The sequence below is a fragment of the Cibotium barometz genome, chromosome 61, assembly GCF_041138505.1.
Source record: "Cibotium barometz isolate CiBa-2024 chromosome 61, ASM4113850v1, whole genome shotgun sequence".
In the NCBI taxonomy this organism is placed as follows: Eukaryota; Viridiplantae; Streptophyta; class Polypodiopsida; order Cyatheales; family Cibotiaceae; genus Cibotium; species Cibotium barometz.
In genome coordinates, this window is record NC_141106.1 from 26,851,680 (window position 1) to 26,869,484 (window position 17,805).

At 42.1% G+C, this 17,805-nt stretch overlaps 1 protein-coding gene across 7 annotated transcripts in view; it reads right to left on the bottom strand.

Annotated features, from left to right (window-relative positions):
• Positions 1-9,446: 9,446 nt before the first annotated feature.
• Positions 9,447-17,805, bottom strand: part of LOC147604706 (uncharacterized) — a 168,878-nt gene continuing 160,519 nt past the window's right edge. For 3 of the 7 annotated variants that reach the window (XM_086794580.1, XM_086794577.1, XM_086794584.1), the window contains 2 exons: positions 11,211-11,354; positions 9,447-11,061 (listed from right to left, as the gene is read on the bottom strand). In XM_086794580.1, coding sequence (XP_086650706.1) covers positions 11,011-11,061; positions 11,211-11,354 — 195 coding nt within the window. In that variant the 3' untranslated portion in view covers positions 9,447-11,010. Of the gene's footprint in view, positions 11,062-11,210; positions 11,355-17,805 lie in introns of those variants that run through there. The other 4 variants (XM_086794579.1, XM_086794578.1, XM_086794583.1 and 1 more) reach the window with 2 other exon arrangements.

Below are 17,805 nucleotides of genomic sequence, written 5' to 3' on the forward strand. Positions count from 1 at the left end.
AGAGCTACCACTGTTGCTTTGCAAGCAAAGGATGAACAAGCTTTAGGGATAATCATCATAGCATTAGATGATAATTTTATACATTATATAGATGATGATGCTGACACTGCGGCTCAAGCTTGGGAAACACTTGAGAAAATTTTTGGTGCTAAAGCAAAGCATTCTAAGATTAATCTTTAAGGTCAAATCAGAGTATGTAGCATCACTCCACATGTCAAGGGGCATCCCTACATCAAAGGGGTCATGGAGCATATTTAGGAGAAGCATCTAGCTCATCTATATCATCTCAATGATGTCATCTAGGACTGGATCCAAAGGCTATATAAAGCCCATATAGCACTCACACTATGAATGAAGCTATGAAGTTATTTCTCATATTATGAATGGCTCAAATCTCTTCCCACCTTGATTTCTTTTAGAAACTATAAGTAAATGGTTTATGTTTTCCATGTCTTACTGTTGATGTATTCATCATAAAGCTTCATAAAAATGAAATGAAATTTTTATGAATTCTTGGCACATGTTTTTATTTCTCACATTTGTAGGAGATAGAAAAAATAACTAGAAGATGAAGACTAACATGCCAAGTCTTGTGCCATATATGTTGTGAAGTTTATTAGGGTATGGATAGGTTGAAGTAACACACTTTTCATTGCCAATGGGTCTATATCTACTTCTAGGGTTACAAAAAGTGCCATCTATGTTGTGAAGTTTATTAGGGTATGGATAGGTTAAAGTAACACACTTTTAATTACCAATGGGTCTATAGCTACTCATAGGGTTATAAAAATAATGTATGAAGATTTGAGTTCATTTTGCAAAAACCAAGTTCTAAACCTAGGTCATGGGAAAGAGGTTAATCTTCACATAATTAAGTACATACTTCTATTTTTTTACTTTGTGGTACTCATCCCAACTCGCAAAAATATATCATCAAAAATGTAAAATCGATGCCTCCTCTTCGAGTGGATCTAATTCCTCTTGGGCATCTTCTATCGGGTCTAAAAAGAGTATAAAGCCTAAATCTTGAAAGAAAAATGATCACTAGTTGGTGAGAATCAAAGGTTTTCTTAGTTTTTAGTGTTTTATCATTAACAATCAATTCAAGTGCTTTAATTCTTGGCATTGAGGGTTCATCTAAGAGTTATGGTTGGATTTGAACTTTACAATAAAATCAACACACTCCAAGCACAGCTTTATCCACGGTGAGAGCAAAATCTCATGACTCTTAAGTTATGGGATTTGTTAGGTTAACCAACACTACAAGCACATCCAGAGAAAATTCCTTTCACAAAAGACATGAACATGCCATGTTTGCGGTACTTTGGACAAACAATGTATATAGAATCTAACCCCTTTACTTGCAAGTTTTTTGTGGTTGATTATGTGTTGGAAGCATATGTGGTCTTGGGGCATAAATGGACTACTGCTACCCAAGCACTATTATGCTTTGCTAGCAACAACAAGGACATCTTCTTGGTCAACGACACAAAGCAAACAATACCATACTGCAAGGAAGAGGATCCAACCCAAGGAATTTCTACGATGCTAAACGCAAAAATCTACAAGCCTCTTCCTCGAAAGCCCCTCTACATGAAAACATAACTTCTACATCAACAACCAACTCCGATTTACCATCTCCTCAGACTCCATCTTCACTAACAAGAGAAAGAGCTTCTATTTCCAATGTCAAAACCTCTCCATATCGATAACCACTCTTGAAGAAGTTCCTCAAGAATTTCACTCTTATTGTAACAAGGAACTCAAGGGAAAGCCCCGGAGCCAACGCCTCTTTCATCAACAAACCTCACCAAAAGAGTGGGTTGCATGCTCAAAAGCCTCATCATCAAAAGCCAATCCACATTAGGCCACCTATGAGCCTAAAGTCCCCGGCCGGTCAGTTTAATTGAGTGTGAACACTTATGGCCATGTATATGAGCAAAAATCTCTCATAATGTAAAGAACTCTCCCATTGTGTAATTGAGTGTGGCTTTTGCTAATCCTCTTACTAATCTCTCTAATGCATGCTAGTGTGTGTGTGAAGTGAGGTGAGAGGAGGGACGAGTGCACATAGTGCAACACGGCAGTGTGACAGCACATGCGGGAGGCTACGCCGGAATCGCTACTCAACGAGAGGTGGAGCTTGGAGACCTCAAGGGTTACGATCTTGGCCATCGGAAAGATCTCCACAACAGTTGCGGTTCGCCAGGTAATCTTCTCATTGGATGTGTTTCTACGAGGGTTTGGGCGTGCCATAACACTACTCTTTACTCATTAGTTGACCATGGCTTAGAAGTACAGGTGTTCTACATGATTAAGGTTCCAATCATCAGGTGTTCTACATGATTAAGGTTCCAATCGCTTGTGGATCCCTCAAGAGCATGGCCCACAGGAACTCAAATTGGAGGAAGGTCTGGATCAAGGGATTCGTGGTGCAACAACAGTCCCCCCATTTCTTCTTCTAACACTCCGAAACCCACTTCTTGGCCGACGACTGAAGAAGGCCTTGTTCCACACGCTGATAAGTTAGAACTACTTGATTGGTTTCTAAACCCCTCGGAGCAGCTCGTAGTACCACACCCTCGTCGTATCGTTCAGGGTCTCGACAATCTCTTGGCGGATCTTTGTATCTACTCTGCATAGCTCACCGACTATATTTTTAAGCTCTCCAATGATCGCCGTCGTCAGCAGGATCACACCCACCACATTGCGGACATCATCTTACAGTCTCCAAGCTCAGGTCTCCACATTAGAGCAGTGCTTGCAGGATACAGAGTCTGAGCACACCCACCTCCACTCTTCATCTTCCCACAGCACTAATGAGGTGGTCAGATTACGTGATCTCGTGGAGGAACAGAATCCGAGCTGGTCTCTTTACGAGCCTTCGAGCATCTCTCCACCCTCTCCAGGTCCTTCTCACTGGTCTTCCGACTTCTTCATTGGCTGCTGGCGTCAACACTTCTTCTAGTGCGCCTACACTATTTCTGGCAGTACTTAAATACACTATTTTATGATGGACATTTTCAGTTGTATATACCATCTTTTTATGATGTTATTTTTTTTGCACTCATTTCATCATTGTACTTAGCATAATGTAATCAATGCTTTGCACTCTTTTCATCATTGTACCGAGCATAATGTAATCAGTGCATGACTGCATCTTTTCATAATGTAATAATCACATCATGCATACTTCCCACATATGTAAAGGCAACCTACTTTTATCTTCCTCACTGAGGATGATGAGCACTCTAGTGGTGGGCGACCTGTAGCCACCAAGGGTGCCCACATGGACTGTCTACTAAGGGTGCCCACACGGAGTGTCCACCACAAAAGCGTGACTGTGTGGCAATCACAGTGAGTCAACAGAGGCACCAAGCATTGGGATGATCAAGTAGAGATGCACCACCACAACTAAAAGGAGGTGCATTGAAGGCTCCAACGGCACTCACAGCACCGACTGACACTCCACCGACATCTCCAGAGATAGGAGATTCCACCAAAAGCTACGCTGCCACCCAAGGCATCCACCAAAGATAGGAGATGCCACTGACTCGACCTCATGCAAATATGGCTCCTCGTCCCATCTTGAAGGACCTCTTGATCCTACAACCCTATCTCACTTGGAGGACATCCTTATGCTCATCCTTCATACCTCTTTGTACCCCTTTGTTCTATCATTAGCTTAAGATGTGCCATCCTCTTCACTGTGACCTATGCTGAGTGTGCACGGTACAGTGAAGGACATGTATCAGTGTTCTTTGAGTAGTGCAAGTGTTCTCGTTCCTTCAGTAGTCTTGTCTCTTTTTGTGTCATGTTCATGTCTTCTGTGTTGCATTGTGAGCATCTAGGAGTCTGGACTTACTTTCTAGATGAGAGCCACCACATACGGTGTGCCAAAAACCAACCCTACTAGCACTCTAGTGGTGGCAACCTGTACCCACCAAGGGTGCCCACATGGATTGTCCATCGCAACAATGTGACTGTGTGGCAATCATAGTGAGTCAGCGGAGGCACCAAGCATTGGGATCATCAAGTGGAGACGCACCACTACAACCGACACAAGGAGGTGCATTAAAGGCTCAAATGGCACTAACGACACCGAAGACTGACACTCCACCGACATCTCCAGAGATAGGCGATTCCATCGACATCTCCAGAGATAGGAGATTCCACCCAAGGCTACGTTGACACCCAAGGCATCCACCAAAGATAGGAGATGCCACTAACTCGACCTCAGGCATATATGGCTCCTCATCCCATCTTGGAGGACCTCATGATCCTGTAGACCTATCTCACTTGGAGGACATCCTTATGCTCATCCTTCATACCACATTATAACCATGTGTTCTATCATCAACTTGGGCTGTGTCGTCCACTTCACTTTGACCTCTGCTCTGTGTGCATGGTACAATGAAGGACATGTATGAGTGTTCATTGAGTAGTGCAAGTGTTCTTGTGCCTTCAGCAATCTTGTCTCTTTTGTGTCGTGTTCGTGTCTTCTATGTTGCGTTGTGAGCATCTAGGACTTCCAACATACTGTTCAGGGGAAGAGCCACCACGTAGTGTGGTGGGCAACTAGCCCTACTACACGCGCGCGCGTGCACACACACAGGAGGCGGTGGGTGGGCTTCCCACTCATAATCTAGCCACCAAGAATCTACACAAGACCCCAAGGGTCTATGAGACCATAAGTGATATAATGATATACTAAGCTATGGAAACAGTAACTGAGAGGAAAGGAAAAATGATAGTGTACCTAGAGTGGTATACATATGTGATGATATTAGCATGTGACCCTATACGAGAAAAACTAGCGATGATCATCTAACAATAATGCCCACTTGAGCCAAATATGGATGTGATGGCAGAGAGATTATTTGGCCTCTATGATGGTGGAAGCGTGTAATCATGGCATCCAAGAACTCATGATCCACATCTATCTAATGGAGGGTCGTGATGCTCTAGATTAGGAACATCTAGCCCATAAAATGGATTGAGCTCTATCATTATACGGAGGAGGGCTAGATTGCAAGTTCAGGCTCTAATGTGGATGCATAGAATAATTGAAGGAATTAGTAATAACCCTCTGGGAAGTACCATACCAAGTCTGTCTCTTGAAATGTTATCTCAATAATGGATGCCTATTATGTCTGAGCTCCAATAAGTACATGCCCAAGCATCTCTAATCATCAAACTGCATGACTTGTGTGAGTGAACCAAACCCCTCACAAGGATGAGGTGACAAATGGATCTATATGTATCGTAGGATCAGTGGTCCCTATAAAAGTGGATCTATAAAAGTGGGTTTTAACTTTTCGTACCAGGCCCGGAGGGCCAAGCTCAAAGGAAGGAGACACCCATGTCTAAAGCTAGAGTAGATCCAACCGCATGATTCGGTTGATCTCCTGCCGCCGTGAGAGGTCCAAGAATGGAGAGTCCATACAATATTAGAAAAGGGGGGAGATGGTCTATGTGAGGCTGCTGCGACTACCTCCAAGGCCATGTGCATCAAACCCATTGACTACCTTCGAGTACCATATGCTAGCAAGGATAATGATAATGATGGTTCTAATAAAAGCCAGAGGGTAGTCCACAGTCACAGCCTAACTCACTCCCTCTCTCTCTCCCCTTCTCATGTAACTGCATACATGACTCTTAATGCGAGCCTCAGAAAACGATCCCTATCAAGATATATACATGCTGGTGGATGTAGGTGATGGGGTTTGACAGAGAACATATATGGTGAGTGGGGCCACCACAAACTCTGCCAGTGTAACCTTATGTCAAAAAGCCAACACATAGTGGGAGGTTCCTGGAAGTGCGTTTGGAGGCATGGCCTCTTACTAGGCAAAGGCTAAGCAATCATTGTTTGCCACTGATTTGCAAAAGTGAGGTCATGGCCCACTAGATGAGTGGATGGTGAACCTTTGCCTCCAAAGCCGTCCAAACTAATTCTTCAAAGGCCTCTTATCTCATTAATGTATAGAACAAAGAGTGTAGGAGAGGGTGGGCAACCCTCTTTAACCCCAATAGATGCAACTAGAAATGCCCTAATAGCCAAGATTGGGGGGATAAAAGCAAAAGCTTTGCAAAATCCACAAAGTAATAGTATACACGATGCTTCCGTGACCTCTCTCATGACCTCACCTCCTCTATGACGGCCGTAGAGTGAAGATATGATCCAAGGTGGAGAAATTGCTCATGAAGCCTTCTTGACCTAATGTTATGTACCCTAGCCTCTCAGCCATAAATCAAACCTCTGCTTCCAATATTACTTCATAGATCTTGGCCATTGTGTGGCCAATCATGATAGTCATGTAGTTACATTTGCATCCAAAGGGTCTCCTACTCTGTGGATGGGCACAATGGCATTTCTAGTCTAGGATCGTGGAAAGTCTTCACAAGAGCTCTTTTAAAGAATGGGAGAAAGCATGTTGCCTTGTTTTGTGTGCCCATCTTCATGATCTTTTGTTCTCCCATTTCTAGTCTAGGATCGTGGAAAGTCTTCACAAGAGCTCTTTTAAAGAATGGGAGAAAGCATGTTGCCTTGTTTTGTGTGCCCATCTTCATGATCTTTTGTTCTCCCATTATGTAACTTATTTAGTGCTCAAATGACATTGGTCACATAATTAGGAAAGGCAATGTGGGTCATAGGATGTGTGCCATATGGGGTGTGAAGTGAAGACTAATCCAGCACATCATAAAGTTGTCATGCATAGACTTCTCCCAAAATCTAGGATATGCAATGGGTGTGGGGGTTCTTTTTTCCTTGAGAATATGCCACGCCTTTGAGTTATCCTTGCTCAAGAAAAGTTGGTAGAACACTTGTTCTCATCTAGCAAGAAGACATGCTTCTTACTGTGAGTGAGTCAATGGAAGATTTTTTTCATCTCACATGCTAATATCAATCCATGTTTTCTCACGTAGGAGCTGGAGCCTTGTGGCTTTGCATTCCTCATCATACCACCCATTTTGAGACTGAGAGACCATGGAAAAACTAGTTGAGGAGCATGTGGTGTAGGGAAAGCTAGCATGCAAGAAGTCACGAATCATGGATGATGGCTAAAATATGGTTCTTCATAAATGTGTCATGGTAAAAATGGATATGAGTGAGTTAAAACTAGGGGGACTGGTGGGGGAGGTAAAGCAAGGGTTGAATCGGTGAATGAGAGGTAAGTGAGGTCAACTCTTATAGGTAGCGAGGGTGAGGGTGAGGGTATGTGGTATGAGCGCAAGAGACTCCATGAGTTAATCCATTGTGCTAGAACCTCCCTATATGGGAAGCATGTAAGGTTGTCCAACAACGTAGGCCAATGGGACATCATCTCCTTGTTGGGAGAACTATGCAATCTCTGCAAACAACCATGTATTTAGGGACTCGCCCTTCAACATCAAGGCACATGCAAAAGTAGCTATTGCAACTACAAATAAATGTGCATCAACCACAAGCCAAGCTAGGCTAAATGCATCCACATAAACTGAGCTTCATTATCTCATTTAATCAACTTGAGCTTCATGCACATATTCAGCCAAAACAAGCATGCTGCTCCCCTCGAAGCATGCACCACCCCAAGTAACGTGTGTTTCCCCTTAAAGGTTACTCCCAAGCATATCCAAACACCTTAGATATCCCTCTCTTATGGCTTTGGCAAGTCTCTATGTAAAAGATGATCTCTCTCCTTGTGATGATATCTACAAAAACAATCGGTTTAGACGACATTTCCATTGCACTTCCAAATTGCCATGTGCATTTTGTTTATGGCCTCTAATACCCCATACTGCTAGGTGGGATATCAAAGAGAGAGAGAGAGAGAGAGAGAGAGAGAGAGAGAGAGAGAAACAAAGATAAATGTTTTTATCAAACATAATTGAACTGCACTTTTCAAAAGTAATAATCGATCTATTTAAAAAACTTAGGTTGTTAGAGAGAGAGAGAGAGAGAGAGTGATTTATGTTTTTATACAACATAATCTAAAATATAAACATACCTTTCTATTAGGCCAAAAGTATGAAGACTAATAATATAATAAACCATAAACCAAGGACAACCTAGTCCTAAAAGAAACTACCACTATGTCTACCTTCACAAGAATAACCACAGCAATAATTGTAGAATAGAATTGCTTGTTTCTTTTCATAAAGTACATTCATTAGGTCTAATAACACTCGATACCCTTGGAGCTACCAAGATACATGGATTGTGGAGCAATTAGGCTTCTTGCAAATAGGAAATCCCACATCCCCTCTTTGAAAAAAACAAATCTACTCACTCCGAAAAGAATGTAAGAATACAAAATCATATATCGCTCTATCAAGCTCACTAGCTGCATGTAAGGGTTTGCAAAAACCTAAGATTTGTTTCTAAGTATTGATGAAGACTCAACAATGTTAAGGCCTATCCCATGAGAAAAATGGCATCACCTTGTAAGGGGATGAGGGTGGGATCACCCGTATGTGAGTATAGATGTATGAAGCTATCAATATACATGGATTGTGGAGCAATTGTGCTTCTTGGAAATAGCGAGTGCCACACTCTCTATGAAAAATACACTCCAAAAAAACTGTGTGTAAGCATACAAAATCATATGATGCTCTATCAAGCTCAATTGTTGCATGCAAAAAAAAAATGTAAGGGTTTGGAAAAACCTTAGATTTGTTTTTAAGTATGATGATGACTCAACAATGCTTAGGCATATTCCATGAGAAGTGCCATCACCTTGTAAGGAGAGGCAAGGGCTCACCCACGTGTGAGTATAGATGTATGAAGCTATCTATATACAAGGATTGTGAATGGCATGAGATAGGTCATGGTTCCATGTCACATCCTCACTTACGTGCACATTTCAATCGATTGCATCTACTTTTTGTAAATGGCAATGCGAAAGAATGACTAAGATGATTGTCTTCAAAGCTCTTGCATGCATTTCCAAGTTTTCAACTAGTTTACTCAAATTATTTAACCCTCCCACTTCACATTCCCATTATGTAATCCTCCCACTTCACATTCTCATGATTCATAGTCCATAAGTATATATCCTCCATTGCACATTCTAAATAAGATTTGGTTGTTTTTCCTCATAAACTACAACAATCTGGGTTATAACATGTGATTCTTTTTAAGCTATCATTACAAGCTTGTGAAGTAATTAGGCTACTTGCAACACTTTTGATAACATTAACCCAATCAAACTTACAAAAAGATAATCAACATAGAAAACCATAGAATGCTATGTTAAGCTCATTCATTGATCATAATGAATTTTAGGCTATTAGAGGAACCTGATGTGTTAGGAAGGCTCACCAATTTCACCTAGAATCAAGTAAAGCACAACGCTCTATTGGTCTCTCAAAGTCACAAAGCTTTTGGATCACAATGTGGCCCAAAAATTATAATATATTTGTATTATTGTCATTACCAACTTCAAATACTTTACCACAACGTGGGCATGTCAAATTGCTCTTTGGATGGAAGCAATGTTTCACTCTTTCAAGAACATTGAAGACATTTCCTTTTTTTCCCTCTTGCATAGAGATCTTGCTAATCAATCGACAATGTTGCAACTCTCCAAGCTCAACCCACGAGGAGCACAAATAGGCCATGGTTCGCTTGTAGGCCACAAAGGACCTTAGTGCCCATTGGCTTAAGGCAAGTGGAATTCGAACTCAATCCCCCTTCCACACTTTTTTTGTTTTTTTGTATAAAGCAATAATCTATTACTTCACTGTAGAAGTCCTCAAAGGCAAGGAAAACTTCTTTCAGATCAAAAATAGTGAAAAAAACAAGTCTAACTACAATTAATCCATCTCTTGTGACGATCATAAAAAGATTGGCATAAAGACTGGCAAAAACACGAGTACTTGTCAATCTTTAGAGTGAGATCATTCGTGGCCAATCCAGAGTGTCCAGAGTGCCCAAAAGTGTGTCCAAGAACGTAATTAGCCAATCCTTGGTGATATCTCCAAAAATATCCAAAAATACCGCTTGGAGAAGCAACATCTTGGAAATCTTGCAACCAAAGAAATTGTTAATCTCTAGTATCCAAACAAGCCCATAGTAAATGAGACACAATCTCATTGCGATTTGAGCATCTAAAGCAAGAGACACAAGCTATCCTTCTTTTGGCTATAGTTTCACCAACATGTAGCACTCCAACCAAGCATCCACACACACACACACACACACACACAGCCCCCTCACTGGCCCAAGAGCTCAAAGACTTGCCAACTCGCCTACAAAGTTGTAGACATTGAAGTTCCTCTTCACTACACCTCCAACAAGGAAAGGACATTCATTTTCCATCTCTAGACTTCCTCTTCACTACACCTCTAACAAGGAAAGGACACTCATTTTCCATCTTTATTTTTCAAGTGGCACAGTTATTTAAAATAGCCATAGCATAATAATATGCATCATGTTTAGCTCTCAACCTTCACATTCTTAAGAATCCAAGTGCAAGTAAGAGCCCCTAAAGTGGTAGAGATGTTTATTTATCTAGGACCAAGAGGTCCTGGGTTCAAAACCCCACATGGTGCGTCCCCAGTGGCATTGCCTACGGCGGGCAAAAATGGAAACGCGGGGAGGATCTTGGGCGTAAGGCTAGTCAAAAAGGGGGAAACAAAGTGCAAAATCAGCATTCGTGCATTCATGACTACTTGCCTTTAGCAAAAGGAACTGCTGTCTGCTGCAGGAGGATTATTAAAATGTATGGCTAACGCTGCATAGGAAACCTGCACTAAAACCATTGTTTTTTTCCCCTTCACATGTAGTCACGATATTGATCGCCCGCCGGGAGTCGCTTTTACGTGCCTGCCCGAAGACGATTAGACGCGTGGCCGTGGCCACAACAGCCAGCCGGATTGAACTCAAGACCTCCTCCGTCCGAGTTCTAAACCTGCACGTGAAACGCCACATGAAGAGGTACCATTTCATGGCTTGCACCTGCAGGGTTTCCTCAACCTTTGGAATCACATGCTCAGCCTTGCAGCACAAACATTGCCTCCAACTGATCAAATATCCACATCTCGTAACTCTTCCAATGCCTTGCACAACTGATTCACCTGTTGTGTACATTCATCAAGCTACTCAGGCCGCTGTAGGCTGAAATGCGTAAAAATTTTAAAAACTTGAATTTTCCCCTTCCAGATTTGATTTTGACCTGGTTATGGGGACATCAGCTAGACTATTTTTTTTGTCACAAGACAGATACCTTTAAAGTATATAAATCTTTCATCTTCTCTTGAGCCATAGTTTGGGCATTTAAGGTAGCAGTCATAGATGACAGTTTGATCAATAATTCTGAAGTTTCTTTACTCCGGTTGTCCAAAGCCTCCTTCAGTTTCTGCTCTCTTTCCTGGAACACAATTGCTTTGTATGTCAAACCATAAACAAATTAAGGTGTACTAGAACAAGTGCCTAAAGCATCAAACAACATTTTTTTTTAAAATTACTTTTATTATTTTTGTTTAACTTTTCTTTGAAACACTTTTACTACGGATTCATTATCCAAATTCCACAGTACAGTCTACAACAAATCATGATTCATGAATGAAAAGAACCCTCTACCTCCATTTCTTTCCCTAGTGACGGTTCTACACCTGGCCCATGTCTATAATGTGACCCCATCCCTCCAGTTTCTGGCTCCTCCCCACCACCTTTCTCTCACGAGTTCACCTTTTATATCATGCTCCCGTTTTTCCATGTTCCTTGGTTATCCTTTTCTTTGTCCGCCCTTCTGCTCCATCCCCCATGCCTTTCCTTCTCGCCTTGCTGTCCCTGATTACTGTTTTCACTTCATGTGGAAGTTGCAAGCAGCCCCCACAACCCCACCCCCACCCCCACCCCCACCCCCCCGCCTGCCGCCCCGGCACCAAACTCCATAACAGCCGCTCCATCTCCCCCGACTGAGGCTCTTCACACTCAGCAACTGTAAGCTCTGATCAATTCAACACCTGGACATCGCAACAGGAGGAGACGACATCCACTTCATGGAATTCATTGACCACCACCACTTGCATTGAGGACGCATGTCTCTCGTGTTGCCCTGACCTGCACGCTAACAAGCAATGGAATCTCCTGTGAATCTCATAGTATGCTGAGCATATGTCGAGGTAGATCAGCAGGAGGGGGGGATATAAAATACGTTCATGTGGCACTCAAAGATGTGATACACATGACATCCCCTCCAGCAACTTAGAGCACTAGGGTACTCCATATACCGTTGCTCTGGTTCAGCTTGGGCTCTGCACAAAACTCACCAGCTCAATCTCCAAGCTCTCTCACTTGGTCTTTAAGCTATGGTTCGGTAACAGGTTACTGGATCTTTTACATCACATGTAGCCTCATCCTTCTCCTTACCAAACTTGGAGAAACTTTTCTAAATCTTCTCAAAAATTGTTGGGTTAATCTCATCCTCCTCCTCGGGGAGTGTCAGGTTGATTGTCACATGCACACCTTCCGACGGTGCCACGTAGACATGATTACTTCTTGCAGCCACCTAAAGGGGAAAGTTAGAGGCCGCATATGGCAATCTGGAGCAGATTTGGGAGTCTAAACGGTGCCTGGAGGTGCCCAAGACATGGACCAATAATTGGGAAACCTTTTGGGTATAGTTTGGAGGTTCAATATTACATTTTGGACATTATTATATAGGTCAAAAAGGCAAAACCGACCTGAATACGACTTGCTATCAAGAGCCCTATAAAAAGGCAAGTCGTGGATCATTTGTAGCATTCAGAGATAGAGGTTGCAAGCCAAGACATCCTTTGAAGTACTACCTCGCCTTTGGTCCCGCCTGCTCCTGCCCAACGCTCTAGATGTCTCGCTTCCACTCCCTACCTTTCCTGCTCGGCCAGAGGTGCCTCACCGTTGCCCACCTCACTGAGCCATGTGAGGACTTCAACGCTGCTCTTGGGAAAAGTTTATTGCCTGATTGAGCCACTTCAGGTTTGGCCTGGTGTCCTTGAACTTGAGAGTAGTGTCCCCAAACATCGTGCTCCTTGCAAAAACAATGGGGCTTGTGCCGAAAAGCACAACCTTCTTATGATGATTCTGGGCAACATCCCAAATTCATAATCCTTGGCAGCTCCTTGGTGCTGGGGAGCCTTCAAATTGCAGCCGATGATAAGAGGGAGGGATACCAACTGTGTAAGACTCCTCCAGAAGGATCACCTGATACACAAGCTAAACACACAAGGGTGCAAGAAAACTCAAAAGGGAAGTTATGAAGACGGTGTACCCTTGGACACTAGATTGGGTTAGCACGGGAGGACATCTCGTGTTGTTGCTCTTGATTGCAGGCATGAGATAGTCCATGAGAATTCACCATCGTCATTAAGCCGTTGTTAAAGAACCCAACTACATGAAAAAAACCTTTGTAATCCTGCTTTTCTCGTAGCCACGAGCAATGCCCCCAGCTCGCAACCCCAGGGATTCAACAGAGACCAACGCAAGGACCCAGAAATCATCCGAGAACAATGAACTTGCCTCACACCTTTCGTACAACTAAATGTTGTTGGTTGCGCGAAGGCATGGTAGATGACCATACTGCTGCCTGCATGGCTGGACGTATAGCGTCTGTATAGTTCCGATCCTGCCAACTGATCATATGTGGAAAACATATTGCAGGCTGTGAAACCATAAACTTCAACTGCTGCTCATGCTATTGTACACCATACAACTACAAATGATACTGTACACTTCTGCTCTCTGCCTTGGAATCAATGGACGATGGATGGGGGAGGAATTTAAGACCAGCACTCAACCACAATGACGTTCTCTTCACAACAATTTTCCCTTTGTTTATACTTCCACATTGCTGTTCCATTCACATGCAAATAAATTCATGCAATTTGCATGTCCAAAGACAAGTCTCACAGGCATGTTTACTCCCTTGTAACATGCATAACACGACATAACTCACACAAATTGATTATCATAGAAATTTCCCATCTTATCATAGAAATTTACCATCTTACATAGCTTTGTAGAATATTTTTGCACCGGAAATGACTGCATTCCAAATTTGAATGATTCATACCTCAAGAATTCTCTCGTTCAAACTCAAGAACAAGAATCTCTTGTTCCCAGTTACGATCATCTTGTGCACCAACTTAGGCACAAGCGTGTCCTGTACAAATGTAGGTATAAGCCACTCCTGTTTCAGCATATGAACAAGCCCTTAACCACTTAGGGTGAATATTGGGAGCTATGCCACTGCTGTTGGAATTAGGGTTAGGGTTGCAACAATGCACACACAAGATAGAGAAGCCTGAGCGCACACAAACTCGCTAGATTAGAAATAAACAAATGTGTGCCAGATACAAAAGATAAGTACACACTCCAAAATGAGTAGATAAGAGGGCATACATATGCACGGGGAAAAACCTCCTAATGAGAGAAAAAGTGCCCTAGCGGTCCTAAGTGTGTTCACACATCACTACCATATAATGCTACAAATCGCCCTTGGAGTGATGATGTGAACATGTACAAGGTATGGCCGATCAATCCTGAAAAAGCAATAAGCCCAAAGCTTACGAAAAGCTTTGAACTTTTCACGAGAAAGAGCCATGTTGTCATGTGTAGACATATAGACCAAGCTGATCTCTACTGCACAGAGTCTTTCCCTAACATAGTGGTAATGCACCTCAATGTGCTTAGTGCGAGCATGAAACACTAGGTTCCTCACAACTGCTAATATGCTCTAACTGTCAGTGAAAATCGTAGTGCTAGACGACTGTCCAACACCCAAATAAACCATAAGACGTCTAAGCCACACACACTCAACTGTAGCTGTAAAAGCTACCATGTACTCAGCTTCACAGTTGAAAGTGGCCATTGTAGCTTGCTTCTTGCTGAGCCATGATATACATAAATCACCAAGGTGAAAGCAAGACCCATTAGTGGACACTCGTATGTCATAACATCCAACCCAATCTAAATCACTGAAAGCATGTAGCTGTGACTCACCCCTCTTTGGATAAAATAATCCAAAATACTGAGTACCGTGTAAATAACAGAAAACCCGCTTAACAATCAATGCTTCATACCTGGACTATGCATAAATCTGCTCAACTCTAAGACTCCATACTTTATATCTGGCCTCGTGTTGCACACATAAAGAAGAGATCCAACAGCCTGCTGATACAAACTAGCATCAAAAGAGTCTCCTGCATCTTGAAGACTAAGTCGAGTACCTGTCTCCATAGGTGTAAACACAGGTTTAAGGTCTTGACGATTAAACCTCTTCAATAGCTTCTGTATATATTTAGACTGCAGCATAACAATACCATCATTGCGCTGCATAAACTGAATCCCCAAATAGTAATGCAACGGCCCCAAATCTGACATCTCAAACGATGACTGCAAATCAACCTTAAAGGTTAAAATCTGATCTATATCGGGTCCCGTGAGCAACATGTCATCAACGTCTAGAACGATGACCAAAAATGTGTCCTTACTCCTCTTCACATAGAGAGTACTCTCTGTTGGACCGCTCTCCTCATCCACTACATCCTCAATAATTACCTCATCAAAAGGCTGATTTGCAAGCTGATTTTGCACCTGCAAAGGCTGAATTTCAACACTTGGTTGAGCATTCAATTGCTCTACATATGGCTACTCTCGATTAAACAAAGATAAGAGCAAATCAAACTGTCCTGTGAGCATACATTCTGCTGTTTTTTGCATGAAAGCATGGACTGAATTGAGCTTTCGACAAAAACAACATCTTTACTTACCAAAATCCGCTTTGAGGCCGGATGGTAGAGTCTATATCCCTTGATTTCTAAACTAAATCCCACAACTATGCATTTAATTGCCTTACTCCTCTTCACATAGAGAGTACTCTCTGTTGGATTGCTCTCCTCATCCACTACATCCTCCATAATTACCTCATCAAAAGGCTGATTTGCAGGCTGATTTTACACCTGTAAAGGCTGAATTTCAGCACTTGGTTGAGCATTCAATTGCTCTACATATGGCTACTCTCAATTAAACAAAGGTAAGAGCAAATCAAACATGTCCTGTGAACATACATTCTACTGTTTTTTGCATGAAAGCATGGACTGAATTGAGTTTTCGACAAAAACAACATCTCTACTTACCAAAATCCGCTTTGAGGCCGAATGGTAGAGTCTATATACCTTGCTTTCTGAACTATATCCCACAACTATGCATTTAATTGCCTTATCATCAAGCTTACTACGTTGTTGCTCAAGCACGAGCATAAGCAAGACAACCAAAAACACTCAAATGAGACATAGAAGGCTTTCTGCCATGCCAAGCTTCATAAGGAGTTTTAGACTGCAAGGCCTTGGTAGGACATTTGTTTAACACATAGTTTGCGCACATAGTTGCCTCAAACCAAAAACTATGAGGTAAATCTTAGGCTTTTACCATACATCGTGCCATCTCCATGAGAGACATGTTCTTCCTCTCAACCACACCATTTTGCTAAGGTGTGTATGGCACTGTACATTGATGCCTTATGACTTTTTCAACCATATATGCATGAAATTCCTTGGACATATACTCCCCCCCTCAATCTGTACTACGAAGGATGCCAACTTTACATTCACATGCATTTTCAGCCATGGATACAAAGTGCCTAACGCACATAAAAACCTTTGACTTCTGCTTTAATGGATACACCCAGCTATATTAGGAGCAATCATCAATAAAAGTGATGAAGTAGAGATATCCCCCAATAGATGGTGTCCTCATAGGACCACATACATCACTATGTATAAGCTGTAATTTCTTAACCATTCTCACAGATCCATCCTTTGGAAATGATACCCGATGCATTTTACCAAGAATACACCCCTTACGTACATGTCTAGTAGGGGTCTTAAGAGTTGGCAACTCAAACACCATATCATGCCTTTGAAGGCGTAACAAACTGCCAAAATTCATATGGCCAAATCGTGCATGCCATAAATCTGCATCACTCATAGCATGAGACGTAGAGGCTAAGCAAGCATCATACTGCAACTTCTCAAATACATCCATCTTGTATAGACCATGAAACAAGGTACCTCAGACAATGATATAACCATCATTTCTATCCTGAACTGTACATCTGTCATCCACAAATTTCACCATCAAGCCTGACAAGGCTAAGACTGAAACTGACAGCAAGCTCTTCTTAATGTCTGACACATATAAAACTTTAGAAAGAGTAAATGCATCTCCATTTGCAACAGTGAGCACAACTCTACCAACTCCTTTGACAGGATATGAGAGACCATTTGCACATGTGAAAGTTCCTTCACTTAGGACAAATTCTAGAGACTAGAATAAATTTTTTTGTGAAGTAATGTACTTACTAGCACCACTGTCAAAGTACCAAGCATTTGATTCTACCCCACTGACATGCATACATCATGAACAAAAGGGTCATAACTGCAATATACAATCCATGCCCAATCATCTTGAGCAAAACTTGCAGATTTCTTTTTCTCTGCACTTGGTGCAGATGCATTAGCCACAGCCATGCCCGATTCTTTCTTTTTCACCTTCTCTAGCTTTTTCTTGCACTCATTTATGTAGTGCCCTGGTTTCTTGCAATAGTAACACTTGCCCTTCTTTTTAGGCTTATTACTTTCTTACTTTGCATCCTTACCTGAGGATTTTGATTTTGGCTTATAGCCACAATGCGAAGAAGCTTTACCTTTGCCTTTCTGACTGGCAACAAAATCTTGGTCACCAACTCGCATAACAGATCTGTTTTGCCTAGACTACTCTTGTTGCAAGAGTACTGAAACCAGTTCATCAAATGAAAGGGCATTTGGATTTCCCTTCAT